The sequence below is a fragment of the Gopherus evgoodei genome, chromosome 4 (genome assembly GCF_007399415.2).
Source record: "Gopherus evgoodei ecotype Sinaloan lineage chromosome 4, rGopEvg1_v1.p, whole genome shotgun sequence".
In the NCBI taxonomy this organism is placed as follows: Eukaryota; Metazoa; Chordata; order Testudines; family Testudinidae; genus Gopherus; species Gopherus evgoodei.
The window spans coordinates 90502787-90514702 of NC_044325.1; the positions used below are offsets into that span (position 1 = coordinate 90502787).

Here is an 11916-nt window from a genome sequence, read left to right on the forward strand (position 1 = left end):
GCATAGAAGAAAAAATTATTCCTATTTAATTTGTTTTTTTCATCTTTAAACTGAATCCTGCTAAATCCCACTAATATGTGCATGAAAGCTCAAGCAATCATTTTTTTATGTCTGCACATCAATGTGAAGGACTAATTCCTAGTCTGTGAAATACCATTTCCTTCTGTAAATTAGCTCACACTGTTATGTGATGATCAGCTACAATCAGAAAAGATCATCCACTTCTTTACTTTTGTGTGACTACTGCCCTCTAATGTTGAGAAGAGAATCTACACTTTGCTGGGACTCCTGAAGCTTTAGTGGAAGAACGGAGTATGAAACATTGACTATATCTGTCAAGAATGTGTTTTACCACCTTTATTCCTGAATTATATGTAATAGCTAGGCCAAATTTTGCTCTGAGATGCACAAGTTTAATTACCAGTAGCATCAACAATTGAGGGCAGAATTTGAACCCAAATGCAAAATGTGTCATTCAGTAGTTCTAAGACCAGAGTTCCCAAATATTTCCTTATATATTTTCCCTATTTTGACTCCCCTGTTTTTGACTGTCCAATTACTTGAAAGCTCTTTTATGGGCTCCAGAAATTATTTGTCAGGCCAAACTCACCAACATTCGTGCAGGGAAGAGTAAAGTAGCCCTTTCCCAAAGCCAGCTTAGTCCAGTATGTTTGCAGGGAGATTCGGCCCACTGCTGGCCAGCCTGAGTTCTTGTGGTTTATTTTTCTCCCTCCTCCTGCTCAGAATGGCTATTTATCTAATGATATTTTACAGTTTATTTTACCAGTGGTGGGATTAGTGCTTTCCACTGTTGAGAAAAGCAAACATGATTGAAAAGATGGAGCAGAGTCCTCAGTAGCACCCTTGTGGTGATCACACCAGCATGTTACCTCTTTGCTTCAACTATCTTCCTGACAAGTAGAAAGCCTTCTTGCTCTCTTACCCACCTTTGGCCTTTCTTTGAGAGATGCTGAGTACCTACAGCCCCGACTAGCTTCACTTAAAGTTGAAGGGCACAGTACTTTTGAAGATCCAGCCCTATAAAACTGCAGCAAGTGATTCTCTTTCAGAAGACAGGATATCTTCTCCATCTATGCTAGATTTCTATTTTACTGCCAAAATGGAAACTTTCTCACCCTGCAAGGGCACAACCAACAGTTTGGGAAATGCTGCTCTGAGGAATTAAGTGATTAAAGATTCCAAGGTGGAGCTGGTGACACTAGCCGGTGTGTGAAAAGGGGGAAATCTGATCCAATTAGCATTTGTAGAATGAGTCCCATGCCCCTCCATGCGCTGTGCATAGAGGCTATACTGTCTGACAACAGGAATGCCAGCTGCTGACCGTAATGTGTTTTCTTGAGCTGTTTCTTGAGATGCTGAGGGTGATAAACATTTATGAATCCATGTTTGAAATGGGGTAAAGGGAATTTAAAACTGTTTATTCTGGTTTCCCAGAGATCCCAAGAACTCACCTGGAGTATGAGAACAGACTCACTATGAAGATGTTCCTTTTCCAGTTTGTCAACTACTACTCATCCTGCTTCTATGTGGCTTTCTTCAAAGGGAAATTTGTGGGGTACCCTGGCACATATACATACATGTTTAGTCGCTGGAGAAACGAAGAGGTATGCATTCCTCTGGACTTCAGGAGGAGGATATATAATAAGTACAGTTGGCCAGATCCTCTCTAATGATAACAGAAGTTTTCTAGATGTGGGAAGGTACTTGAAATGAATCCTGTTGCTGCTCTAAACTGGCACTAGGGACCGAACTAGCCCCTGACAGTTCCCAGGATCAGAAAGACAAAAAGATAATAGAAAGCTACCTCGCCCCCCCGACCCTCCTTCTTGGGGACACCAATTGGAGTTCAGGTATATCTGAGGATCTAGAGCTAGATCCTTAAAGGGGATTTAGGGTCAGCATTGCAACACTTAACATTTAGGCACCCTGCCACCCAGTAGAATCCACAGCCCTACATTAGCTGCCGAGGTTCCCTATACAGTGGAAGGGGCAAGTTAGGTAGTTAAGAATGGGATTCAGAAGCCAGCAAGCTGAAAGGGGAGATGCCTAAACTACACTATAGGGAATTCAGAGGAGAGGGACGTGGCCTAAGCTGTGCTCTTCAAAGGGAGTTAGGTGCTGGAGGGAGATGCTTATCGCCACTAGGGATTCACAGCTGTGAACCCTCTTCTGGAGTTAGGCGGCTAAGCCAGCTCAGCTCTTTCTTGCCAAAAAATGATGGTGATGGTGGCAGCTCCCTTATGCCCAGCGGTTAGAGCATCTGACCCACTGGACCAGAGAGAATAACTCTATAGCGTAGCAATTAGCGCATTCTCCTGGAGACCTGGTCTCCAGTCCCTACCCCAACGACTATTTAAGTGTTTTACACAATATGGAATAGTTTCAGCAGGAGAGATTGAGAGGCCCTGGCCCAGAATAACCCATAGCTCACTGAGCAAGTCACTCACCTGGGAGATGGGAGACCTGGGTTCAATGAGGCAGAATGGGGATTTGAACCCAAGTCTTTCATAACCAGGGTTAGATCTCCAGTCACTGGACTGTTAGTATAATGGTGACTCTGGCACCATGACCACCTCCAAGGCTGTTGCCCCAGTTTGGGGCAACTGCACCTGTACTTCACCTCAGTTGTCCAGCAAGCGCACCCATTCTTGGTCTTCCAGCTTCCCAGCCGTTGCCTTTCTTGGAGAGAAATGTGTGTCTCTCTGCCTCCTGACTAAGGTATTTCCAGGTCCCTGCTTTCACTGTGTTATTCCTTGCAAAATACAGGCTGCCTGAGCAGACTTCTTCATTCTCTTCTTAGAGGTGGTACACAGTGTAAGTTACCACACAGTTCTTTCTAAGCAAGCACATGTTCTTAAGGTAAAAGCACTATAGAGAAAGCATATTAAAGACAATAAAACCTACACACATGCTAACAGCTTACCAACGATCACCTCAGCTACAACCTGGGCTCTGACAGGAGCAGTCCTTCAGACCCTTTGCTCTGAACAAGAATCCTCAAAAGTAAGAGAGTTTCTCATTTATCCAGCATAGCTCTTTGAAGAGATCATGACCAGGTAATTAGCCAATGGGTTTCTGCTCAAAGTGCAGCTTCCAAAGGATGGATTTGAGGTGGGTCATTTGCATTCCCCTCACCCCTACATATTTCCTAGGAAGTCCACTTCACACTTACAGTCCCCAAAAGACTTTTGAAGTTCCTAATATCTTCCAGAGATTTAATTAATTCTGCCTTCCTCCTAAAGAAGTTCTGTACAATAATACACAATTTGCATTTTCAATATAAGGGACCCAAAAGGTATTAAAATTCAATTCCATAAGGTTTGCCCAAGATACGGCAGGATATCATCATATCTGTCACAGCTGTATTTTGTGCAGGGCTGGATCTGGTAGGTAGGGCCTAAGGTGACCTCTAAGCCTGCCTACCAGATCAGGCCCTGCAGATAAGATAGATGGAAAAAATATGTAGTTTCAGGATTCTGCCAGAGTTTAAACGTGAGCTTGGCTCTGAACAGTTTGGCAAAGTCATGACTTGAACGGTATTGCACATGCCTACTGGAAGAAGTTTGTTCACCGCTGGGACTTTACAGGTGTAAATTTAGGTACCTAGGGAGTTTAGATAGCTACAGGATTAGGTGGCTGCTGAGTGAGGGTTTGGAGGATCTAGATTTTGGATTTATGTGCCTAAAGCAGCAGTTAAGAATCTAAATCCCTTTCTGGCTCTGGATGTATTTAGCACTTCTCAGGATTTGACCCTTGCTGTTTGCAAAGAAGACTAGTCTTTAAAACTTCTGCTCTTTATGATGGCCACCATGAGAATTTACTGTCCCTAAACAGCATGAGGACCTTGAGGATTATTTTTTCTAAATCACTGATGAGCACCTTACTTATCTCAATGATGTACTGGTTCTGTTTAGTGGGGCCTCTGGCTCTGTGAGTACTGTATGTGGGTGAAGACGGTGCTCCTCTGCACAGATTAAAGCCAGGATAAACAACAGTGCTCACTGACATTAAGGTATCTCCACCAGCATTTTGAACACTGAGGTTAGCATCAAAGATGACTGGCCTGCTGCTGCATGCAAAACACTTCTAAAAGTTCTGGCTTTGGATATTCATGCATAACTCCCAGTGAAGCCGTGTGTAAACCTCTGAAGGCAATATTGGGTGTTAAATGTTGCCCAGAGGGCAAGAGGGAGAAAAATAGCTCAAGGCAAACAAAGGGCAGCTATATTAGCGAAGTTAGGGACTGAAGTCTTCTAGATGTTTTCTGGGCCAGTCAATTCTAATGGTGGCTCTGATACGGAGCAGAAATTTTGAAAATCCGCAGTGAGGGCCAAATCCTGAGAAGTTCTAAATACATCCAGCTCTCTAATGAAGTGAATGGGAGATGCAGGAGTTGAGTACTTGGGATTTGGCCTCTGGTATTTCGAGGTACCAATGTTGGTGCCATGTTGGCATCTCGCTGGACTCAATGGGAAAGGCAGAAACTGTTACTGGAGGAAGTTGGGAGACTGCTTATGCACCATCCACATGCACCCATACTGGGTATGTCTGCACTCAGCTGGGAGTGTGGACTAGGTCTGTTCAAGCTAGCACACTGAAAATAATAGTGTGGACATTGCTGTATGGGCAGTGACTCAGGCTAGCTACCCAAGTCCAAGCCCCCACCTGACCCCATGGGTCCAATCTCAGGGGGATAGCCCAAGCCAGTGCCCATGCCTCTCCATTCACTCTGCTATTTTTAGTGTGCTAGCTTGAGCAGAGCTATCACGAGTCTGTCTCCCTGTGCTGGGAAACACATTCGCAACTGCAGTGTAGATATACCCAGAGAGGCCAGTCTGAGCCCTGTTGAGTAACTTTTTCTCTTTCAAATGGTCTGAATATTTCAATTCTGAAATGTTTTACCTAGCACATTTCCTTTTTGGACAAAAATACAATACAGTTTAGCCTTTTGTAACAGTCTCCCTGAAGGTGAATTTTTAGCTGGGAGCTGAAGTGCAAATTACTACTTTCCCTGAGCACTTTAAGAACTCTTTCTTACATTAAATTGTATTGTATACAGGTGATGGCCAACTTAGTGACTTGCATTATTGTTTTCTCTCCAACTTCTTTTTTTGGTCAGTGTGATCCTGCAGGCTGCCTGATTGAATTGACGACACAGCTCACCATAGTTATGGCTGGCAAACAGATTTGGGGAAATATACAAGAGGCCATTGTACCGTAAGTGATGCCTTACATTGAGCCACTCAGTTTGTAGATGGCTGAAATTAAGGGTGATGAGTAGCATCTTTTCACTGGCCAAGCTGAGAGAAATGCTGTAGGTAAATTAACCGCATAAGTGCTGAAAAGTAAAACAAATTTTTAGAGTTCTTTTGGCTTCTTTTCTGTTGGAGATGTTTGTAAAGTCTGTTCAGTTTAGGAGTGAGGAGTTGGTTTCCTTCGGGGGAATGAGGTGCTTATGAATCAATGTATAGTGCACAATATGTTCTCTAATCATGACTCTGTATTCCCCCCTCCCTTATTGTTCCCATTTCCACACACACACAGATGGATTTGGAATTGGTGGGGACGCAGGAAAGCCAGATGTAATCCAGAGAATTTATATAGTCGCTGGGAGCAGGATCATGATCTGCAGAGCTTTGGAGCCTTGGGGCTATTCTATGAATATCTAGAAATGGGTGAGCTGAAAACCCAACTTTGAAATGAGGATAAGAAACTTTTGTTATTATGGTTATAAGAACAGAGCTTTCCAGTTGAGGGGTTGGCGTATTCTCTGATAAGTATTGTGAACAGCATAGAATTCACCGATAGAAGGAGTTAAATAGGTTAGCCCAATAAATGAAGCTGCCTTTATATTGTTATAATGCATTGAGTAAAGTTCTTGTTCATAGTATTATATAGCCAAGAACTGTTTCTCTCTCAGCTGGACGGTGGATCTGTTATCCACACTGCATCTCTCTAGTGAATATTCTGCCATTCTTCCTAGGTGTTAGTTCCACTGATATCAATGGAAACTCTGACCATGGGATGAGTGCCATGTATGCTGTAAGAATCTGCCCTGCAGATATGAGATCCACAGTATATATTAGAGAATCCACTGTGTTTTGGATCTGCACTGATTTGTGCTCTGATACTACCGAGCTGACCAGCAGAGGGAGCATGAGCTAACCAACTGGCACTATTTCTAAAATGGTGCCGACATGACTGATGAAACAGTTTGCAAACAGCTAACTAAAAAAACCAGAAATTAAGCCCATGCAAAATCCAGAAGACACTGAAAAAAAGTCAGTGTTTGTCAAATAGAAAGGACAACATTTGTTGAAAGGATTGCCTGGTGGTGTCCCTCTTAATGCTACTCCTAATCTGTGCATATAAATCTAAATCTTATTTGGAACTACCTAGCTACATTCGTGTCATGTAGCCATTTCACCTTGGGCTGTGATAAAAAATAGCTGCTGTAGTAGCTCCTGGTGGCAGTGAAGATGCAGTAGATGTTTTTCCTTTTCCTGAATCATAATTGGACGATTGCCCCAGCATGATTCAGTGACCACTTGGTTGTTAGAGATTCTATTTTTTGGCTGTGATGGAAAATTGAAGTCCTGACCACATGTGGTTATTAGAGATCTCATGACAGTTTTGGAACCATATTTAACACCAATGTCCTGGCCAAATTTTATGGTGTTTTACGTTCTCCTGGGGCTTTAAGTAGATATAGGATTCCTTTTCACTTTCTGTGCCTAAACTATTGTGGTAGTGTTGGCACAACTGAAAAGGCTGCCACATACCACACCAGAGGTGGTTTCATTTTGGTAGTAGCTAAAGTGATTATTTATGTATACAGTTTGCAATTTTTTAATTCATATTAAGATTTACCAATGGCACATATGTAATGAACTGTCAGTAAACACATGAACAATAGAGTCACAAGAAGAGAAGCTAAGAATATATGTTCAACAATTTCTTGTTTGGGAATGAATTAAAATTAATTAAAAGCTGAAAGAGGTTAGTCTATAAAATAATAGTACAGATTGGAGGGTTTGAGAGCCAGCATGTAAAGTCTTGCATTAGTCCCAGTCTGGTCAGTCAGACTTTACTGCTTTGTACATTCAGTCTCTTTTCCAAACTGCTGAGTCTTTCAGTTATCTCACACACACACGCTATTCTTTCTTGAAAGTACTTGGATACTATACTTTTATTAGCACACTGTTGTAACTTAGAAAATTGGTGATATGAATACATTCCACTAGAGTTGTTTTTCACTTGGTAGGGTTATCTTGGATGCTCTGGTATTTCAATAGCATGAATTGCGAACTTAAAGATAATTTCCCTAGAGTTCAAAACAACTGTTTTTCATTTCCCTTCCTCCCATGTAGTCATTCAGTTTGGATTTATTACTCTGTTTGTGGCCTCTTTTCCACTGGCTCCCCTTCTTGCACTGATGAATAATATCTTGGAGATTCGAGTAGATTCCTGGAAGCTTACCACTCAGTTCAGGAGGCCTGTTGCTGCCAAAGCCCACAGTATAGGAGTCTGGCAAGAAATTCTAAATGGAATGGCCATCTTGTCTGTTGTCACTAATGTAAGTAAACTAACTAAGTCCATTTTCATATGATGCTTTATACTTTCAGGATTCATAGGTTTTATAATCAGCTTCTACTGTTTCTCATTGTGTATAGAACCTATTCATTATGTGTATAACACCACCATTTGCGTTGCAGTGCTACCAGGGTGTTGATCATAGAAAATTAGGGTTAGAAGAGACCTCAGGAGGTCATCTAGTCCAACCCCTGCTTAAAGCAGGCCCAACCCCAACTAAATCATCCCAGCCAGGGCTTTGTCAAGCCAGGCCTTAAAAACCTCTAAGGGTGGAGATTCCACCATCTCCATAGGTAACTCACTCCAGTGCTTCACCACCCTCCTAATGAAATAGTTTTTCCTAATATCCAACCTAGACTTCTTGAGACCATTGCTCCTTGTTCTGTCATATGCCACCACTGAGAACAGCCGAGCTCCATCCTCTTTGGAACCCCTCTGTGACCGGGGTGACAACTCACCGGCGCGGCGCCTCCTGTTGGCCGTCCTGAGAATTAGTTGTTTTGACCCAGAGTGCCCTCTGCAGGCTGATGCCTTGCTACCTCTGGCCCTGTGTCCCTCCCAGACCTGGTGCCCCCCTTTCTCATGAGGGCTACCCCCTGGCAGTACCCCCCCGGGTTTCTGGGTCTCCCCACCTCACCTCAGTATTTGGCTACTGACAGTCACCATCATTCACTTGACTTTCCCAGTGTCTGGCCAGATTGAGGCATGGATGAGAGTTAGTTTGCTGAAGCTCAGTCCAGATATGGTATTGGCAGTGCTGGTTGGCTAAGGGAAACCATAGGAGTTGGCCAAGGTAATTTCATTCGTTCAGTTGAGAATAGTTAATAAGATTCACAGTCTCTGGGTTCAGTTAGATCCTCAGCTGCTCCTGGATGTCCAGATAGCAGCTGTGGCTAAAGATACTTTTTATAAACTGAAAACCAATAAACTGCTGCATCTAGTGTTCCAACTTCACATTGGACTGTCAAACAGAATCAGATATTTCATTTCAAAGAAAAATATTAAGCAAGACACTAAGTCACGGCTTATGCTATGCTTATCATCTCAAGTTCTGGGTTTTTTTTTTCAGGCCTTTATTGTAGCCTTCACATCTGATATGATTCCGCGTTTAGTTTACTACTATGCCTATTCTACAAATGAAGATTCACCCATGTCTGGGTACATTAACAACAGTCTCTCTGTGTTCCAAGTCTCAGATTTTCTAGAGGGAAAAAGGCCTGAAAATAATCCAGAGAACTTTCTCACATGCAGGTTTGTGGTGATTTTAAAAAAATAATTGTCTCTTATGTTTTACGTGCAGTTTTCCAAGTAGATAGTTCTCATATAATTAGAAAATAGATAGGCCTAATTCTTTAATGTTAGAACTAGTGCAGGCTCTAGCTTCCTTTAGAAAATGATTTAGATAACCCCACTAACCACCAAAAATCACATTTTTTTTTCATTTGAGTCAAAGGGAATCTAAGTTGGTGTAACTAATAAATGCAAAGGCACGAAAAAGGGTGTAACAGAGAAAGCAACCAATTGGTCTGAAGGCATCTAACTGAATCTAAGGAACCCAGATACTCACCACTCATCATCACCTCTGTATTTGGCTGTTTCTAAAACTGATTTTGGTCTATGTAAGGGGTGATCAAACTGTGGCTTGCAAACCACATTTTACCATTAAAGTGAGGCTCATGGAGCTCCCCTCGCTCTCCCCCATTCTCCACCTACCAGACTGAGGGCAGAGCAGGGAAGCTCAGGACCTCTGCCTTGCTGCGGGGTGGTGGGGTAGGGGCTTCTGCCGAGCGGAGAGGGGAGTCCAGGGCTTGGGGCTTCAGCAGAAGCAGGGCTGAAGCCCTGAGCCCCATCAGGCACCTCCCATGGGGCTGAAGCCCCAGCCCCCAGCAGGTGGGTCCCGGCTCTCGAACTAATGAAGATTATCGTATGCGGCTCGGAGGGCCAGTAAGTTTGGTCACCCCTGTCACAAGCAGTTTGATGCAAGTATTCAAAATCCAAGCTCAGCTGGTGAATTTTGATTGAACACACAGTGCATGTGATGTGCTTCTGTTGCCTGATTGGAGACAAGTAAACCTCCTAGAATCAGGTTTAGAATGGAGTGAAAAAATACCCAAAGAATAAGGCCCTGGCATAGCACAAGTTTCTCAAGAGCAATGTTGTGCTTCACACTCTCATGATGGAGCCCTTCATTTTCAAAATGTCTGCTTCTGCCTGGCTTTGCCTAGGTATTTGACATTTTATATAGAAGGGCCAATATCTGTATACACACATTGGGACATAGTCTTAGTTGGTGTGCATTAGCATAGACATATTTTTCCAATGGCAGAGGAATTTTATGTCCATAAGGGTTCAATGTGTTGTTCAAAAAGTGTGGATTTGTCCATAGTGAAGGAATTGTGGATTGGAGAAGGAACTTCAGAGATATCCATGACAAAAAGGAAACATACAATTGGATACAAAACAAATCCACTACAGATAGATCATGACTCAGAGTAAAGCTCCCGTAGTCTGTCTTTATCCTGCCATAGATATTAATGCTGAACACACACATGCCTGCTCACCCATTGAGCCCTGGATCTGTCCAATAAATCTGTCCATTCTGATACCATTCAATCAGCTTCAATTGTGCTATTCAGGAATTGTCCATTATTTGGTCACCCCCTGAATACAGTAGTAATCCACGTATAAATTTCACTTCTCACACATCCTCAGCCATCCTGTGTTGTTGTGAATAAGGGTGTCTGAGCAAACTGGCAATAGAAACAAGTTATGAGGGCCAACCTGTTCCTGCCAAAGAGAACAGAACATTTAGAACAAGATCAAAAAGTTTCTTAAATGACAGCTGTATTTGCATGTAAGTGTCACTGAGCTTGTAGTCTGACTCAGATTAAATATAACATTTCACCTTTACGTTTATTTATATCTAACAGGTACAGAGACTATCGATATCCACCAGGCCACGAGAAGAAATATTTACATACTATGCAGTTTTGGCACATTCTTGCTGCAAAAATGGCCTTTATCATTATAATGGAGGTATGTGCCAGTCTTCTGAAATCAATACATTATACATTTTGTATATAGTTACTATTTTTTATGAAAGTGAAATAGCTGCTGATAGTATCCTGTATTCGCTTGTATAAGCAACACAAAGAAAATGTCAGCTGTACAAAATAAAGACCAAACCCTCAATTTTCACTCAGTCCTTACTCAAGCAAGACTCCCTTTGAAATCAAGAGATTCGGTCCAAAGAGAAGAGCAGAGTTAAATCCTTTTATGCAAATAAGAAAATAACTAAACCACTAGGCCTCCCATATGGATAATTCCCATTTAGTTGGGAGTGCTGCTTGTGAGAGGACTGCAGTACTGACATTTAAAAAAAAGTGTTTTAAGATGATGAGCAGCAGCTAAAATTGCTCAAGTCAATCATTTTGAGTAGTAAGCCAGCCTTTTGCAGGCTATCAAAGGAATAGGGGGATTGTTCATGAGCTGCATCCATGGCATTTCCCATTGCAATCCTGTCAGTTCTCACAAGTTGAGCTGGGTCAATATGTGGATGGGATATTGTGATGGGGTGAAGACTCACTTGCATGGCGCCTCCTGCTGGTGGTCTAGGGAATTAGTTTTTTTGCAACTCTGGAGTCCCCTCTGCTGGCTGATGTCTCATCTGTCGCTGGCCCCCATGTTCCTCCTGGACCCCAGTGCCCTTTGCCCAGGGGTTCTGCCCACAGCAACAATCCACCATTTGGGTCTCCCCACCCAGGGGAACCCCCAGTCTCCTATCCCCACTTTGCCTCACTGGCTACTGCCAGTCATCGTCTAGCCTCCGTTCCCTGGGCCTGACTGCAGTCTATAAACCACTCATCATTGGCAAGGGGGTTGGATCAGCTGCCTCTGCCTATATCTGGGCTGCCCCTCTGCAGTCCTAGTACCCTTTTGTGGGCCCTCAACGCGGCCTGCAGCCTGGGGCTTTGCTAGGCTGGAGCTCCCCAGCTCCCTCTGCCCTGCCCCAGTCCTGCTCCACCCTAGGTATCCCCCTGAGCTTTCCAGGCAGCCAGGTCCTCCTCTCTGTACCACTAGAGAGAGATTCCTCTCTTGAGCTCCTGGCTCACAGCCCTTTTATAGGGCCAGTTGTGGCCTGATTGAGGCATCACCTCAGCTGTGGCTACTTCCCCAATTAGCCTTTCCCAGCCACAGCCCTCTCCAGGGCTGCTTTTAACCCCTTCAGGGCCGGAGCAGGGTAATCACCCTGCTACATATATCTCCAATGAGGCATCTAGATCCAGCAGAATGGGGCTAGCG

At 43.4% G+C, this 11916-nt stretch overlaps 1 protein-coding gene across 6 annotated transcripts in view; it reads left to right on the top strand.

Moving 5' to 3' along the window:
- The window catches only part of ANO5 (anoctamin 5), a 92319-nt gene that overhangs the window by 75947 nt on the left and 4456 nt on the right, over positions 1-11916 (top strand). For all 6 annotated transcript variants that reach the window (XM_030560167.1, XM_030560171.1, XM_030560168.1 and 3 more), the window contains 6 exons: positions 1456-1625; positions 5141-5238; positions 5566-5696; positions 7392-7597; positions 8684-8865; positions 10545-10650. In XM_030560167.1, coding sequence (XP_030416027.1) covers positions 1456-1625; positions 5141-5238; positions 5566-5696; positions 7392-7597; positions 8684-8865; positions 10545-10650 — 893 coding nt within the window. The remainder of the gene's footprint in view (positions 1-1455; positions 1626-5140; positions 5239-5565; positions 5697-7391; positions 7598-8683; positions 8866-10544; positions 10651-11916) is intronic.